A 17530-nucleotide genomic window follows, 5' to 3' on the forward strand; every position below is an offset into this window, starting at 1 on the left:
ACAGAGGGGATTATGATATTCATTGAGTCCCTCTCCTGTCAGATGGATGTTGCCAACCCACAGAAAATAGTGACAAGTTCTATATATGTTATCTTTCCCTTGCCTCAGGCACATGCTCTAAGGAAGCTGCATTCTAAACAATGAATAAACAAACAATCAACATGTTAATCTTTTACACGTTTTGACACACAAAACACAGACAAATCACCGTGTCATTTCCTTACCTATCACGACACTTACCAGAATAAATTCTGGTTCAGGAAGAACAGAAGATAGTATTTCCCTTAATTAGCTTTCCGAAGCTCATAGTATGTTTTTAGAATATGATTTACCTCTTTTATTTATCATCCTGCCTTATTTCAGATAGGTACTGTCTGACTGACCTCTACATACCCTTGCACTTGCTCTGTGATATCCCCAGAATGTCAATGCTCCAATTCTTCATCTTTCATTTCTCACGTGTTTCTTATTGGTCACTTCTGGTACCAGTGGCAGCTGAAGTGGAAGTTTATCCTCCGATAATCTGTACTGCTTTAATGGCTCCTAGCATCCTGAGGATAATTTCCAAGTGTTATGGTGACACCAGCTGAGATCTTGGCAACAGAAAAGTATTTCATATGCTTAATTCTTAACTTAGTCATTTGTTGTTGGTTTTTTTTTTTTTTTCCTGCCTCCCAGACCTTCCATTAGCCTGCTTATTTCTGTGGATTAACTCTTTTTGTTACTGCTATAGTCTTTGCTATCACTTCTCACTATCCTTCTGACAATATAGCCTTTGGAAAATCTGAGAGCATTCTCACCATGCATTCAAAATCTCTTAATAAATTTCTCTAAATCTCCAAGTCACATTTTTCCAAAAGCTTATTAAAAATCCCCTCTAAAAGGAGCAAAATTAGTCTCATATTATCCTTTATGTATTTCCCTGCAAGCTAGAATCTAGGAAGTATAGTCCACAAACACTGTAAAATGATAACCGTGTTTCAAACAGTGCTAATAAAAAATGTTGCACACAGAACAAGCCACCGGTTTAAGCAAAATACCATATGCTCACAAGTGCTTATCCCCGAAGCATCACTGTCTGCTTTTTTTCCAAGATAAAACAAGTCTTATACCAGCGTGCCATAAAAAACAAAATTCTCTCATAATGTCAGTTGCTCCGTTTGCTCATGACTTTACACGGCTGATTGAACACCTACGGTCTCACTCAAAGAGAAGCTGTTAGTTTGCTCACCTCGGTCACCTGCAGGATCTTTGAAATGCCTCCTCTTCTGCTCCTGCCAAAGAGTGCCTTCCTGCATTTCCCATTCCCATTCCCAGCTCTGCTGACCGTGCAGTCATCAGTAAGTTCTGGCCAAGTTATCCTATGTAACTCTGAGGAGAAAAAGGAGAGACTCGGAGATGCTGCCGTAGCAATTCCTTCCTCCCTTAAAAATGCTTTCCCGACGCTCTGTCACAGTCAGGTCTCCAGTAGTAAACTGAACAACCTATCCTCCCGGCTCTTCTTCTTTTTCTTTTTTCTTTTTTTTTTTTCTTTTTTTTTCTTTTTTTTTCTTTTTTTTTTTTTTTTGGTAAACACATAATCACTGTTTCAAATCCTTTAGGTAACACGAACCGTATTTCTCTATTGCCCTCTACTGACTACCAGCTACCACCACCTTCCGGGACGAGCAGCGAGCAACAGATAGACGGCATGCTTTTCTCACTGCCTCCCTCCGATCAATAATGATGCACGATGTCCCAAAGTCAACACAAATCATTCTGTTTTTTCCTCTGTTACAGAACACCGAGCAAGATTTACAGCTTGACTGTCAGCCGTGCTAACTACAGAACACCAAAAAGCAGCAGGAAGCAGTTAGCGGCATAGGTCTGCTAATGTGCTCTTGGTGATCACAAGCCAGGATAAGGTAGAGACGAATTGAGCCTGCCTTGAGATGTGGGTGAATTCTCCCCTCTGATTCCACTAATACTCCAGCAGGGAGCTGAGGAATTTAAGGATGTGGCCCTGGCAGCATTGGGTGCACAGAAATACTGACTTCTGGAGGGAATTGTGCAGGATCAGACCCAGAGAGAGCCCCTAAGCTGTCCATTGCTATTGCCCCCTGGTTCCAGCATTATTGGTGTAGCACATTCAGCATCACACCTAACGTGAGGAACACAGTTTCCATCTCACGAGGCATGCATTAGGACAAGCAACACGGAATGGGGATGGCACTGGGAGATGCTGTTTGCACTGCTTTTACGACTAAGATCATCTATAACACAGAGTGAACTAGAGGGAGAGAGGGAATGGCTGAGCCCAATTGGAGGAGCAGAAGAATAAAATTTATTTGTGTTTCAGAGAGACTGGAAGAGACAGAGGGGAAGCAAAAAGAAAGGATAAGAAGAGGGCAAGAGCAGGTACAGGAAAAGATACACAAGTGAACCCTTTGTGTTGTATCAGTCTGTGCTTAAGTATTGTGGCACATTGCTTGTTAGCCAAGGCAGAGCAGCACCTGAACCATGTGATGCTATTATTTTTCATTATCTGAGTTTCAAAAAGACTTTTTTTTTTCTTCCAATTTCCCCCCATTTCTATTAATTTGGTGTATTTTATTTGCCCACAATCTATTAGCTGATGAAGGTTGGGTTTTACACAGGTGTTATGAGACATTCCCACTCTGTGGCTCAGGAAAGTCAGGACACTGAAACTGTCATCAACTCTGTGACAAAAAACACGTAAGCATAGAATGGCTTGGATTGGAAAGGACCTCAAGGATCATCAGTTTTCAACTCCCCTGAGCCACCAACCTCCAGATCTGGTACTAGACCAGGCTGCCCAGGGCTCCATCCAAACTCATCTTGAACACCTCCAGGGATGGAGCATCCACAGCCTCTCTGGGCAGCCTGTTCCAGCACGTCACCACCCTCTCTGTAAAGAACTTCCCCCTGACATCCAGTCTAAACCTTCCCTCCCTGAGTTTAAAACCATTCCCCCTTGTCCTATCACTATCTATCCAAGAAACAAGTCAATTATTCTCCTCCTGTTTATAATCTCCTTTTAAATTCTGGAAGGCTGCAATGAGGTTTCCTCACAGCCTTCTCTTCTCCAGGCTGAACAAGTAATGGAAGTAATGTCAAAAAGTCCATCCCAAATTTTATATTAAATCAAAAATAAAGGCAGCAGGGACTCTAATTGTCATCATTATGAACATGTCATTACCAACTCGAGTTATTGACTGTACTGTAAAGCTCTCCTCTTACAGAAAGCACAGATAATTCTTTTTTTCTCCCCTCTTCGAAAGCTCTCAGCTACTCAGTGTTGGAAAATAAGAAATAATTATATTTATTCACATTCCTTGATAGTATCCTGAAGCCTGCTTGGATGAATGCCTAAGTGAGCATCATTACCAAGCATGTCTGGCAAACGAACGGGGCCGAGGGAATTAATAAAGCACAATCAAACACGGAAAAGCCAAAGCGTTTTAATGCTTTTTAATGCGTTTTAAACCCGGGCCTAGGCCGTGCAGCCCGCCGCTTCGGGCCCGGAACCACGGAGCTGCAGCCGCGGTATCCGCCAGGCTCACCGGAGCGCTGCACAGCGCGCCGCCGGAGCTGCCGGGCATCGGCTTCCGGCGGGGCGGGCGGCGTGATGCCGCGCTTCTTGGAAGCGGCCGCGAGGCAGCTGGCGGGCACCTGCCCGGGCCAGGCGCGGTTCCTGCTGTGAGCGGCCGGAGTGGGCTGGGGTTTGCGACGGGAAGGGGGGCGGGTGGAGCCGGCCTGACTGTGTGTGTTTTCCCCACAGGTGGACGCTGAGCAGCTGCCGAGGCGAGTGAGGGACACGGGCCAGACGGCGGTGTGCGGACAGCGCAAGCGTAGCTTTGCGGATGGGGACTGACTTCCCCCTTTTCTCCGTATTCCCATCGCTTCTGCTCTGTCCTCACAGCACATTCAGGGCCTGCGTTAGGAATGATGCGCTTGCTATGCAGAGAATTCCAGGTGTTTTGTTGCTTGAGTGCAGCTCTGGCAGCAGGAAATGCTGAGGCAGGTGCAGCAACACCCTCCTCAGATTTAACAGTCTATATTATTATTATTACTATTACAGAGTTTTCAACCCAATCTGAGGTACTATCACCTTCTTGCACTTGGGGCTGTAGGAAAAAAGGGGACAGACTCTTTAGCATGGTCTGTTGGCATAGGAAAAGGGGAAAGGGTTTGAAACTAAAAGAAGGAAGGTTTAGACTGAATGTAATGAAATTTTATTTATTTACAATAAAGATAGCAAAGCAGTGGCACAGGTTGCCCAGAGAAGTGGCTGATGCCCATCCCTGGAGACATTCAAGGTCAGGATGGATGGGGCTCTGAGCACCTTGATCTGCTGGAGACGTCCCTGTTCTTTGCAGGGGAGTTGGATCAGATGGCCTTTAAAGTTATCTTCCAAGTTCCACAGCCTCACTGGGCAACCTGTTTCAGTGTCTCACCACCCTCACAGTAAAGAATTTCTTCCTGATATCTAGTCTAAATCTAACCTCTGCCAGTTTAAAACCATTTCCCGTTGTCTTGCTACGTGCCCTTATAAAAAGGTCTTCATCAGGCTGAAAAGTCCCAGCTCTCTCGCCTGTCCTTGCAGGGGAGGCTGTGGTTTAGAACTTCGTTAAAACTTACTTATGCTCAGCATGTCCTCATGTTCCAAATGAAAAATACAGTAAAAACACAACTACTTAGGTACTGTTAAAATGAAAGTGTACCCTTTTTAGTGTTTGTCTACAGAACATAATTACTTAAGTTTTACTCTTGTAACTTTGTTTATCTGTAGATGAAGAATTTGGAAAAGAGAGGGTATGTCCTTACTGCTTCCAGTTCCTGGTTCCTGACAGCTACCGGGTGCGGCTCAAGCCTAAGATGAAAGTGACCCCACAGATTGAGAAAATTCTTAAACGAGAGGCAAAGAATTACAAACTCAATATGAAACAGATAAAGCTTTTGAAAAAGTACAGGGACTCCAAGAGTGTTCTGGTAAGGGTATTTACTTCAAACTGCCACATAGTAGAGATTTCCTTGAAACCTTTTAGTTGCATAAAAAAGAAGATATGAAAAATTTTCTCTTAGAGGTGTAACTCACACATATTTCTTTTTCACAAGCATGTAATTTTTCTTTTCCTTTTGGAATAGATTCTGCTCATGTTCACAATCAAAATGAAATCTACCCTTTACAATAGATCAAGGGGACAATGATAAAAGCAGAAATCTTTTCTTCTCTCTCCCATCCTCCTCCCCTTTCATCAGAGAATCTATGCAAACAGCTCCATATTTCTTGTGATCTTTGTGCAGATGTCTTGAGATCTTGCTGACAATTCAATGATTTCTTCCTTGGAAGCTCCAGCATTTTAACTATCAGCTACTGTATCATTTGCATAACTTTGCATAAGTGGCAGATTTTTGACTGTTGGTTTGGTATTTTATTTTTTCCTACTTGTAAAACTGGGGCCATGCAACTCCAGTAGATGCAGAGCCTCAATACAGCAGTGCAGATGCTGAGAATCTATTAGAGTTCTTAGAAATCTATTCCTAAGAATCCCCCGAAACATATCTGAGAAGAACAACACACCATTGACTGAAGCAAGGCTGGTTTTGCCAGAGTGATACAGTTTGACATTTATTACCTTTGTTTCAGCTCTGATGAAGGGCTTAAGTGACAGATTGTCAGTTTTTTTTAGTTTTATCAGTCATGCTCATGTACAAGCTTGGCATCATTTATGTCGTGATCGTGCCTACAAAAGATCATTGTTACGTTTTAAACACGAAGAATTTTTTAAGTGTGGCTGGGTATTAAAATGTATAGGAGGTCTTTCAAAACTAAATCACATATGGAATTTAAAGCAGTTAACGTTGCTTGTGGAGCTTCAGTTCTTTTTCCTAAAATTACTGAAGATTGTAAGATGTAATGCTTTGAAGAATGGTAACATGCATTTAATGTTGTTTAAATAATTTGTGAATGGATGCCTTAGTAAGCAAGGCAGCACCCTGCTGTGGCACATTTGGCACTTTCTTTGAAGAGAGCCTGCAGGTTTTGGGAGTAAAATTTGCTAAATCAAAAATTATTAAAGAGTCATTAACACAAACTGAGGAAATACCATAGATGTCACCAGATCTCATGGCTAACAGGGCACTTCAGATAGGCACCCTTAGTGTTACTCTTCCCAAATTTTACATCATAGTTGACCAGCAAAAAGAGAAGAAAAAGGTTATTCTGAGGAGCTGGAAGCTTTATTTCTTTACTACGGGATCACAAATGTTTAGTGTGCATTCAGATCTTTAAACAGTCGATAAACAGCATCCTAAGGAATTACTGTGGGCTCTTAAATTTATTCCATAGCTGGAGAGATTCTTAGGATGTGTTGTGCATTCATATGACTAGTTTAAGATTCAGTTTTAAATAGGGACAGTTTAAACACTGGATAATATTCTAATCTTGGAAGTTAATTACAATTTGCTGCACTTGTGTTCTGCTAGGTTCTGTTTGCATTTGTGCTGTGGATTATGATTTGAGTCTTTCTGGTATTAAGTATTTAAAATACTGACAGAAACTGACAGCTTTCAAAATTAGCAATGTAGATCCCTGTAATCTTATACCTGAGCCTTGTGAAAATGAGAATTCAAGTATGACTGAGAATTAATCCAAGCAACAGCATCACAGGTTGTGCCCATGATACCTTTTTGGAGTTAACTGTATGTGCTCTTTAGGAAATGCAAAGCAGCTGTGCTCTGCTATGGTATCCCACTGATTCCTGCATGTTAGGCACTCACCTGCAGTTATATTCCATAGAGTACTAAATGAACATGAGATGCTGTGTTGTTTTTTTCTCCTCTGAATTTCAGGAGAGCTAAAAATACATCAGACCTGAGCTGTATTAGTTGATTAACTCTCTTTTTTTAGTTTGTTAGTCTGACAGTACAGACATACTCAAAACACCTGAAAACACTTCACTTGGGCATTTTTCCATTAAATTCTTCATAAGCATTTAGAAACATCCAGTGTTTTCAGTCAGTGTAACTATGTGCCTCAAAAACTTGCCTGAATGTATTACTCTCATGTTCCTTAATAAGAGGGGTTGCCATGGTAGTAAGCAGTATTAGGAATGTCTGGCAGTCTCTGATGTTATCTGTTCTGCTGCACCTCTGCCACACGCTGTGCTGCTGGAGAGTCCTTATAGTAAACACACGCAAGATGGATAAAACTTCCTATTTATTGCAAGAAGTATTTTTGCCTTATTAGGAAGCCTCCTCTTGCTGTTATTATTGTTGTAGATGTCTATTTTTGAGAGTTCAGTAAGTTAAATATTTTGTCTCTAGACTTTGGAGATTGTGTAATAGAACTTCAATAGATGTAGAACATGCCAATAAATTTTGATCAATTTATACGTCATTTTTTCAGCAAAATGTGAATACCACTAATATATATTTAAGATAACACCTGAACTGGATGTATGGTGTTTTGTGTTGTGTTGTTTTTTGTTCTGGGATTGGAGTCATCTCTAGATAAATCAATGGGATGTGTTTGGCTTAGGAAGTCTGAATGAAAGCCTTAAGTATAAATAGTGTCTTTTAAATATCTCTGTATTTCATTTTAGCAAGTACGTTCTGATAATTGGAGAACAGTTTGAATAATTCTTACAATGGCTTTGAAAACTAAAAGGGAAAAGACTGGTTGATACTTTATTTTCTCCATAGCTTGTTACTTGTAACTCATGCAACAAAACAACAAGACATTATGGTAAAAGCAGGGATTTTCTGGCTACCAAGACCTGCAACTCAGGCACGCCAACTACTGAATCTAGCCTGAAGACACCAGATGTCAAAATCCAATCTGCAAACAAAATGACACCTGCAAGCTACAGTAGGTTGGGATCCAAAGGGAACACTCCTTCATCACTCCACAGGTATCTATTTCTATTTTAACTGGTTCCTGACTGAATAGAATGTTATACATCTTGTTGGGAAAGAAGTCATGTACCGATTGTATGTCTGTCACTTAAACTTTTAATTGATTACTAGATGTCCGTTAAGGAGATCCATCTTGACTTCACAGTTCTTAAGGATTCTGATGAAAAGTGACCACAAGAATGCACAACTGTGTTTTTGTCATCAATGTAGAAGGTCCAGCTTGAAATTTGCATCACAAAACTATACTTCCAACTGCTCGCCTTCATATGAAAATACACTATTTACATTCAAAAAATTAATATTACATTTATCCAGCTACTCAATATTAATTATTTATAGGTAGTCAATATTAATTACATTTTCTCACCTTGTAAGATATTTGTGTCTTAATTTTTTCAGAACTTGTGTATCCGGACAGGTGACAACCAGTTCCATTTCCAGGACTCCCCGAAACTCCAAATTTCACTTTACTAAGCTAAAACGGATGCTTAACCTAGAAGAAAAAGAGAAAAGCCAGAAGGTGGATTTGAAAACCTTCCTGACTTCACTTTAATTTCAGAGTAATAATAATTACAGCAGTGTTCTGATTTTAATAAATGACTGGTGATTTTCTCATGAATGTTGTCTGTGATTTGGACTTCCTGGTGGGGAACACAGAGCTTGCTGAGGCTGCACTGTGCTGCAGGTTATTCTCCTTACCTACTCACAGCTCCACACTAAACTGTTACTGCTATGAGTGTAGCGTGGTCATGAAAAATGCAGAATGTTTCCTTTCTGACTGGTCTAATGCTACCAAAATGGGTTGTTTTTGTCTCTTCTAAAAACAGCTAAGGAGAGACTGTCTTATGTCTTTCAGTTTTGCCAGGCAGTAGGCTTCACAGTTACTGCTTCCTGAACTTTTGTCTGAAGAAGTAGGTTTGCCTTGCACGGCAGTCGCACCCTGTATTAAAACATTACGATGTGAGTAGAAGATTGTCAAGGTTAAAGCAGCCTCCACTGTCTAATTCTGCATGTTCGGTTCTGCACAGAGGGGAGAAAGGACAATAAAAAGTCACTATTCAGGAGTGGTTTTACAGCCTTATGGTTGTGCTTATGGTTTCCTCTGAAAAAAAGACTCAATTAGTTAAAAACACTTCAGTTCTTGGTTTTAAAGTTCTGTGGATTTTTTTTTTCATAATTATTATTCCCTTTAAGTATTTAGGATTCAGGGAACACTATTTGAGAAACAGGACAAGCAAGTATATTGGCAGACTTAAAAGCAATTCCTGGCAGGGGAGAACAGCACGTTGCAAATTCTACTGACAGTCTCAAAGATCAGTATGTGACCTTTCTGGATTTCCTATGCTCTTACACACTAGTTCTGAAAGGTTCACTTCAGTCAGTTTCTTACTTAATTGTAGGATCAAAGTAACTCAATTTTTAGATCAAAACACGGACAAGTTAGCACTTTTTGCATGAAGAGCTTCGCATTAATCCATCCATTGTTATTATGTTTGTAATCCAATCCCATGTAAAAATACTTCCATCTTGTTGATGGAGAATTTGTATTTCCAAAAAAAGAAGTGTTCGTAAAATAGATCTTGTAAATAAACTTTTTTTTTTTTTTTTAATTTTATTTTATTGTGCACATGACTTAAACTACTGTTCTGCTTCCTATAAGGCTTATGCAAAAATGTGTGGGCATCCATCTATCTACTCTACTACAAGATGCTGTTTCGGGTCAAATCAGGAGTGCATCTTTGAAGTGTATCTGCTAACTGTCCCTTCTGACTGTGCTTTTTATACAACATTGAATGGTCATAGAGTACAAAAACCACTATTTTTTTTCTAGCCAGTACAATAGATTTTGGATAAAAGCAAGGAAGACCCACTCTGATGTCACAACTAATATGGTCCTACTAGTAATGGTGATCTGTCCACAGCACCATTTGAATTAATCTTTCTATGCCAGAAAGGCATAAGGTGGATGTCAGGTACCAAGCTTTGGGTATTACTCACAGCAGGTGTAGAACTGTATGTTCTATTCTGCTTATGAAGAAGCAAAATTGCTTCTGACAGGTTCTTAGGGATACCAGGCAAAGTATTTGTGGGTAGGCCAGCAGCCACATACACAAAGAAGAACAGAACTCACCCAACACTCAAGTGGCTGTCTGGCCATGCAGCACCTCTGCTCAGGAAGCAACCCAGATTCAAGAGAAGCTCTACCCTACATGGCTGACCCTTATGTAAGCCTAGGGTTGCTCCACCCCTTCTGCTTACAGGGGGAACAGGTGCAAACAATTTGGCTGTGCCCCCCTGGGCCAGCCACACTCCTTCACCAGGTGCTCAGTCACCAGTTCAAGGCACAACTGTTAGTTCCTCTATGTGCTCTGAGTCATATCTGTGTGACAATCAGAGTAGTCAAAAAAGTTCAAATGCTTTCTTACAAGGAGTCAGTATTACAAGATAACAAACTTACTTTTTCTTACTTAATTTTTTTTCCATGGTAAAGTACATGCCATTCTTTATTTTGCAAATACACTTCAAAATATTGGGCAGAAACTTTTGATGTTCTCTATCATCTGAATTGCTTTTTATGTTATTTTAAGTGTCTAATGCATTTTTTTTTTTTCTGTTCCTGGACTACTACAGAATCCACATATTGGAAAACACACCTACATATGCAGTGTACGCAAGTATATGATTACCCATATAACACATCCACTGTGTGTATATACATGTGTACAGACATCCATCTGGTGCACACATCAGAGTGTATTACATTACTTGAAACACTGAAGGTTAATTGTTGGCTGCAACAGACTATTACTGAGCTTCCCTGTTAAATGCCTGCCATGCAGTGTTACTCATTTACCTATGCACAGCTGGAAGAACATCTCTGCAGTGAGGAAACGACACTGATTTCAGTGAGACCAGCACTTTGCCAAGACTTTGTAAAGCAAAACCAAGAAGATTCAGAATTTGGCATACACCTTTGGGTACTTTGTTATCTTTGATACTAGAAGCATGATAATACCACATACTGAAAATGTTACAAAACGTGGCTTGATATAAACACCTCAACTGAAGCTTATTTATTTTGGAACATCATTTTGAGTCATTTTCCCATTTTTATATATTGGGAGTCCCAAACTGTCATAGCACAAATAGTACCTCACACCCAGTCCCCACTTCAAAGAGACAAAGTTTGACCAAGCTAGATGGTCTATCAGCAGTATTTCTTTTAAAAATAATCGCAGTTTTAGAAATCGGATCCCAGACTTCTTAATATACTGCTTCTTCTCATTGAAAATTTTTAGCTTACTGTACAAACTAAAAATACAGAGAGTGATGAACTTCAAAGTTAATATTAATTATTTCCTCAGCATGACTATGTGGTTTTGGTTTCCTCTTAAGTATAGGCAGCAGAATTGCCACTACATAAAATGAGTTCGAATAGGCAAGAAAATAAGCAGTGATTTCAAAGATATTTTACAACAACGTTTTATTTTATTAAATATGAAAGAGCATAGATACAGGTGTTATTTTGAGGACATAAATTACACAAGGATTACACAATCTGTCAGAAGAACACAATAATGAAACATCTTTACATTTTGAACTTTTCTGCTTAGCTTTTAACAAACGTGTCTATTTCTGTTGCAAATAAGTAACAAGAGTGCTATTGAACTTCTGCAAATTCCCACAAAATCATGCTTAGTAGGATACTTTAAATGCTGTAAAGATGAAATCAGAATTAGATTTCTAAATAACATGATGGAAGAGATCTACTTAAGATAAATGACACACTGAAATAGGAGTTGAGACAAAACTGGTCATTTATGAAAAAATATATATATTCCATTTTATTTAGACATAACATTTGAATCTGCTTTCTTTATCTGCAGGAATAGTCGCTGTTGTTATATGCATGAGCAATGAGCAGAACTGGCCCTAAATATTTGTAAACGTAGCAGCCAAATTTTAGATGTGCTGGTTTCCTATTTCACCAATCCTTCCAAAGAAGAAAAAACATGAATCTATTTGCTCACATTTCAGCAGGTTGAAATAGCGCTCCTCTGCAGAGGGGCAATCAAGTCTACATGTGATCTCCATATTCATCTGTGCAGGGGACTACTGCATCCTAGACATGTAATTGGGGCAATCATTAAATGACCAGACTGAGCAGCCACTGGCAAGGGAGAGAATATTAGTTTGTTAAAATCCTAAAACATTATCTTTTAAAACTTCAGGAAAACAGGAATGTATATTTAATATAATGAAAGATCTCTGTTTGACATTCAGAAGACTACTCACATAAAATACATAATAAGCAGGAAATTTGGCTTGTGTTCATAGGGATTAGCCAAGGTGCTTCAATGTATTACCACAAACATTAACTGAGTGAGACGGACAAGCTAATGTTACCACAGTATATAATTTTCAAAAGGAGCAATGAAACACAGTTTCTAAGAACCATAAGTGTTGTAATTAAGGGTTTCACATTTACTTCTAAAACCAGAGAAGTGGGGTAATGTTCTTGGTAGCCAAAACATTTTGCAAAAATACAGCATGAACCTGCAAAGACTAGAAATACACGAGCAGTCCCAGTGACCTCCAAGGTGAGCATTCTCATACGGCAAAGAGCTGCAGGATTGCCTTTGCTTTTTTTTTCAAAGAATGCTCAATAAAAGTGCAATATAGTGAAGCAAATAATCTGATTATTAGGATTTAGTATTAAATGAAACATGTTCAGACATTTCATATTTGTGCCTTTTGTAGGGTGGGCATTCTGGTGCGGGTAGAGTCATACCACATTAGAAGAGATGGGCAGGGTGCACCCACATGTTTCACAGTGTGGTAATACTCCCAGAGTAGTTCCATTATATAATCCCATAAACAGGTAAAAAACATTGTGCTGCTCAGTTTCACACTGTGATTTCCATTTTTGATAAGCACTGACATTTGTTTTGCTTCTCATTCCTACTCAGGCATTTTCTTCCCCTTTTAGCTTCTAGGCACTCACTTTCCCCACCCAGCCTCTTTTCTTCCTGAGATGTCAGAAGTATACACAACAAGCTTTGGAACCTGAGAATTTGGAGGTATCTTGAGACTACAGGGCTGCATTTGTATCATACCATGTTATCTCCTAATATACTATTGCAGTTACAATATAAATCTTCTAACTAGTTGATACACAATGCCTTTCCCGTAGAAGTAATAATAAAAAAAACCACCAACATACCATTCAGCCACTAACATGAGACACCTGCTGTAAGAGTGACGTTTACCTTTGGTAAGTCCTCTTTTCCAAACAAATTTTGAGGGATAATTTCCAAAAGTACTACTATGAAATACTCCATGAAGTAAACAATTAACACAGTAAAATAAAGAAAAAAATATGTACATAAAATAACACTCTCTCAAAATTAAAACATATATACAATGAAAAAAAGGTTGAGATTTTTCCTAATTTTTATCAGTTCTGCATTATCTTCAGATAAGCAACATTATTACAAAGATAACACTACAAACAGGAAAACAAACCTAGTGAAGTAAGTGTTGTAGCTTTTTAAATTCTCTTGAGAAGTCAAGGAAATTCAGCATTCTACTTCATTATTAAATTTTAATTAAGGTAGTAAGAGTCCTGGTGTGATGAGCAGTGTTTCATACAGAGGAGTGGGAAAGGCAGCTAAGGATCCCTCCATGGAGCATCAAATAGAAAAAGTTCTGCCTCCAAGAACCTAAGATTTACAAGTTAAGGAAAAGCCTCAAAGGCAGAGCAGCAACTTTCAGGTCTTTCCAAGACTTCAAGAAATCATTTAGTAAATAAGTCTGTTTTTTTTTAAATTTAATTTGAAGCCCCAACTACGACTATCATAAGAGTTCCCTAACAATTAAGACAGCTGAATCTTACTTGAAAGTCATAATTGCCTTTGTATTCCTGTGAAGCTTTGGAAGTCAGCTTTGGAATGGAAAATAACATACTCTTAAAAAGATATGGAATATGATTGTGATTATAAGCAGAAACTGGTGCGAAATTCATTTTCAACAACAACAACAACAATACAGAAAATTTCCCAAATGTTGACTTTTCACCAATTTATGTTTTACTCATAGCTATTCCAGACAGTACCAGTTTCCCATTCAAAGTAGTTCATTAGAATAGATAGTTTAAGTTTAATATATTCCCTGTGGTTTTGAGTATCCATGACTTAGATCCTTCAATGGGCTCTAGCAAGCCATGGCACCGCACTTGTCATCACCTCTGGGTACAAATGATTTCCACAGATGGGATTCAACAGTGAACTAACTATTTATCCTTCCTGTTCTATGATTTGTTTTATAGTTCTTAGTGGGTTGTATTATTTTAATACTTGTAATAAATTCAATGCTGTTCTTTAGCAAAGCTGAACTTGAACCACAGCTGTAATGCACATACACAGACTTCTAAAATTTACAAGCTCGGTTTTAACTGCAACAAAAATATTAAAGCTGCATAAATATTATCTGCATGTTCATTTTCTCACCATAAATGTAAGCTGAAAAGATGGCAATAAGTGTTACTTAATTTCACATATTAGATCTAAACTAAAGAAACACTTTTCTGGATTAATGATAGTTAACTTACAAATTTTGGACAATCGGTGAGCCCACATGAGCTACTTTCAGCATTTCTTCCTGTCAGCAGTTAGAATTTGTGATGACATTAATATTCTTACATTGAGTGCTGTGGAATGCTTGGTCAAGAGCTTGTTGGTTTGTGTTTTTGTTTGTTTTTTTTTTTTTTCTCCCTTTTTTTCTTATTTAACTGAAGTCTAATTCATATCTTCCATGAGAAAAGTTAATTGGACTGGGGTATTTATGTGCAGGTGTAAATATTTTAAAAAGAAATGTTATTCTACACATAGAACATTCTAGGGATTGGCCCAGCATCAAAAACTTAATTCCATGACTATTCTGAATCGTTGCAGTTTTTGAAAAGGAAAAAGAGATTACTTCTTAAAGATTGCTTTCATGTAGAAGAGAGTGGTAAGCCTGTGAACTCTGAACTCAACTGATGCAAACGAGGAAATCTATGAACAAAATGTTATTAATGAATATTCAGACGATCCATCAAACTCAAAACACTTGCAGACTAGGTTTTTAAGGTCATCTAAATGCCAAAGGATACGGGTAGGCATTTTTTGAATCATTCCTCAACTAAGTGTCTAACTCCAGATGACTGAAAAATGTAAATTTCCTGTCAATCCTCTACATGCCTGTCTATATCTTTGGATTCTTAAGTGAAGTTAAAAGCTGGTGCATCATACTGAAACAAGGAATTTTCACAAGCTTGAATGCCTATAGATGAGTGACACAATTGTGACAGGCAAAAGGTTGGTCGGTTGTGTTTGTTGTTTTAAAAAACACACTCCGCATTAATTTTCCATAGTTCAACTCAAACACTGGCCTGAACCATCTCCTCTCTTCCTTGTGAGAAAAGACCATCAAGATCTAGAAATCTTTGCTGGAGAAGTGGAGATCGGAGAATGGAAGCCTATGCTGACCCTGGGGTTTCTCACTGGAAGAGGGTGGCTTGGCCTAGAGCTTCCATACAGCTTACCACTTGACTGTGTAGTTCTGCTGCATGTATAAATGGGGCATAGCAGTGTCAGATTTAGTAACGGGCATTTAACAATTGGGATAGTTCACAGAATGACCTTCCAATTTAATTAAAGTTGTAAAATGGTTTCACCTCTCTGGAATTAACCTTTTTAGTCCGAGACAGGTGTTCCAGAAAGGGATCAGAGTATAATTGAACGGTTCCTCAATTTAGAAACTAAGAAGCTGTAAAAAGAAAAGTTCCAATTTTGAAATCTAATTAAAATGGTCAATTGTATAGTTTCTTTTGCTGACTTTTGAATGATACTAACACATTGCAACATTTTGAGTCATTTAAAGATCTACTCAGTGTAACATGATTAATGTTTTCCAATAGAAAATTGATTACTAACATTTACATCAAAATAAACCACCTGACTTATTTTCAGACTGGGTAGTTTAACTATAATGGACAGTAAGATTACTTTCAACTTTGCATTAAATTGCATTAATCTTGCAAACATAAGCTTGTGGTTTCCATGTTTCACTCCCTCACTAGCAACTGAAACATTTCAAGTTAGAAGTATGCTCTGATTACATATTGATCTACATTAAATATAGGGTACATAGGAAAAAATCTTACCAAGTTTTTTTTCTTTTTTTTCTTTTTTTTTTTTTTTTTTTTTACAGGGCACCCAACCAAAATCTGTACAAAAGATAAGATAGCTACCCATTCTTTAATATAATAGATGCAGATGCCACTTTCTATAAATGTACCCTCATGTTCACTTGCCAATAAAATAGTAAACAAATCAGCTTTTTAAATCATTTTTTTAATAAATTATTAGAGTATTTTTACTGACACTCTCCAACAATATACAAAAATAATACTACAAGAGTACCAATCAGTCTGACCTACCCCTCATTTCACGGAAAAGTAGAGGTTATGTAAGGGCATTCCTGCAATCAGTCATCACTGTAGATGTCTCCTGCAAATGGCAGGTGTACGTGGCTGCCCGTGACGTTGGGAAGTCGAGAGAGGTCAGGCAGGTTCTGGATACGTGTTCTGAGTTCTTTCCGTACCTGGGACACTCTGGCTAGCTTGCGTTTGTATTCCTGTAATGTAGAAGAATTCATCAAGAGATTCATCTACAAATACCATCCCTTGTTTTTACCGCTTTTGGCATTTTCCAAATTAAAGTATTCCTTAAGCAAGTTAGATGACTCAATATCCTTACATAGGAGAGAACCCAGAAAACTGGATTATTTGGGAGGTGGAGCCATCAGCTCTGGCATCTGACTTTGAGAGGGTAACTATGGTTTGAATATTGTAAGTTCATAAACATTAAACAAGGAAAACAATCCTAATTAACACAATTACACATCTTTCCATGCAACTAGTAGAATGGGATTATTCTTAGAAACTCCATTAAGGATAGAACACATACATATTCTACTAATGCTCACAGAGTACGGGAGGATAAACTCACTGATGTCAAAGAAGTTACTTCCACTTTGTACTGATGAAAAAAACAAAGACACCAAATACCATCTGACCATGACAAGCCCCACCAATCTGACCATTCATAAATATTTGGTGTTAACATTCATAATAAATATATTGTTTCACTGATTTTATGAATCTAACCCTGAATTTTCAGAAACCTCATGAATTGGAAATTGAGGACTTCACACTGTACTGAAACACAGATCAAATCACTTGTAACTCATACATGATTAGGAGGCACTTTTTACATGAAACAACATTATTCAAGATAAAGTATTTAACACTGTAAAGCAGTGCACTTTAATATAGTTAGTGCTTACCTATACTAGATATAATGGGGAAGATCAGCAGCATATATGAAATTAAAACAGTTATTCCAAAATAAGAAGATCAGATTGCTGTTTATAGGATCATTTACAGTTGAAAGACCTGCAAACATTTTTCACTGGAGACACTAAGCATTAGCAAGCAAAGCATGAAAATATACTGTATGTTATAACATATGAAATGTAGTGCTTTCTAATCTGCTCGCAAATTTTG

The 17530-nt window shown here is 38.3% G+C and overlaps 2 protein-coding genes across 5 annotated transcripts in view; one reads left to right on the forward strand and one right to left on the reverse strand.

Annotated features, from left to right (window-relative positions):
• The first annotated feature begins 3580 nt into the window (after window positions 1–3580).
• Window positions 3581–8539, forward strand: C3H18orf21 (chromosome 3 C18orf21 homolog). Of its 3 annotated transcripts, none has more exons than XM_048939849.1 (5): window positions 3581–3699; window positions 3782–3804; window positions 4793–4992; window positions 7708–7916; window positions 8320–8539. In XM_048939849.1, exons 1-5 carry the CDS (start codon window positions 3629–3631, stop codon window positions 8471–8473), a joined length of 657 nt encoding a protein of 218 aa, XP_048795806.1. In that variant the 5' UTR covers window positions 3581–3628; the 3' UTR covers window positions 8474–8539. The 3 variants fall into 3 exon arrangements, with proteins under 3 accessions (XP_048795806.1, XP_048795805.1, XP_048795807.1); XM_048939848.1 differs by having other exon boundaries at window positions 3600–3699; window positions 3782–3975; XM_048939850.1 differs by lacking the exons at window positions 3581–3699; window positions 3782–3804 and adding an exon at window positions 3835–4024.
• A 2848-nt stretch (window positions 8540–11387) lies between these two features.
• Window positions 11388–17530, reverse strand: part of RPRD1A (regulation of nuclear pre-mRNA domain containing 1A) — a 46655-nt gene continuing 40512 nt past the window's right edge. For both annotated transcript variants that reach the window (XM_048938979.1, XM_048938980.1), the window contains exon 7: window positions 11388–16599. In XM_048938979.1, the coding sequence (XP_048794936.1) occupies window positions 16450–16599 (150 nt within the window). In that variant the 3' untranslated portion in view covers window positions 11388–16449. The remainder of the gene's footprint in view (window positions 16600–17530) is intronic.

This window comes from Lagopus muta, chromosome 3, assembly GCF_023343835.1.
Source record: "Lagopus muta isolate bLagMut1 chromosome 3, bLagMut1 primary, whole genome shotgun sequence".
Classification (NCBI taxonomy): domain Eukaryota; kingdom Metazoa; phylum Chordata; class Aves; order Galliformes; family Phasianidae; genus Lagopus; species Lagopus muta.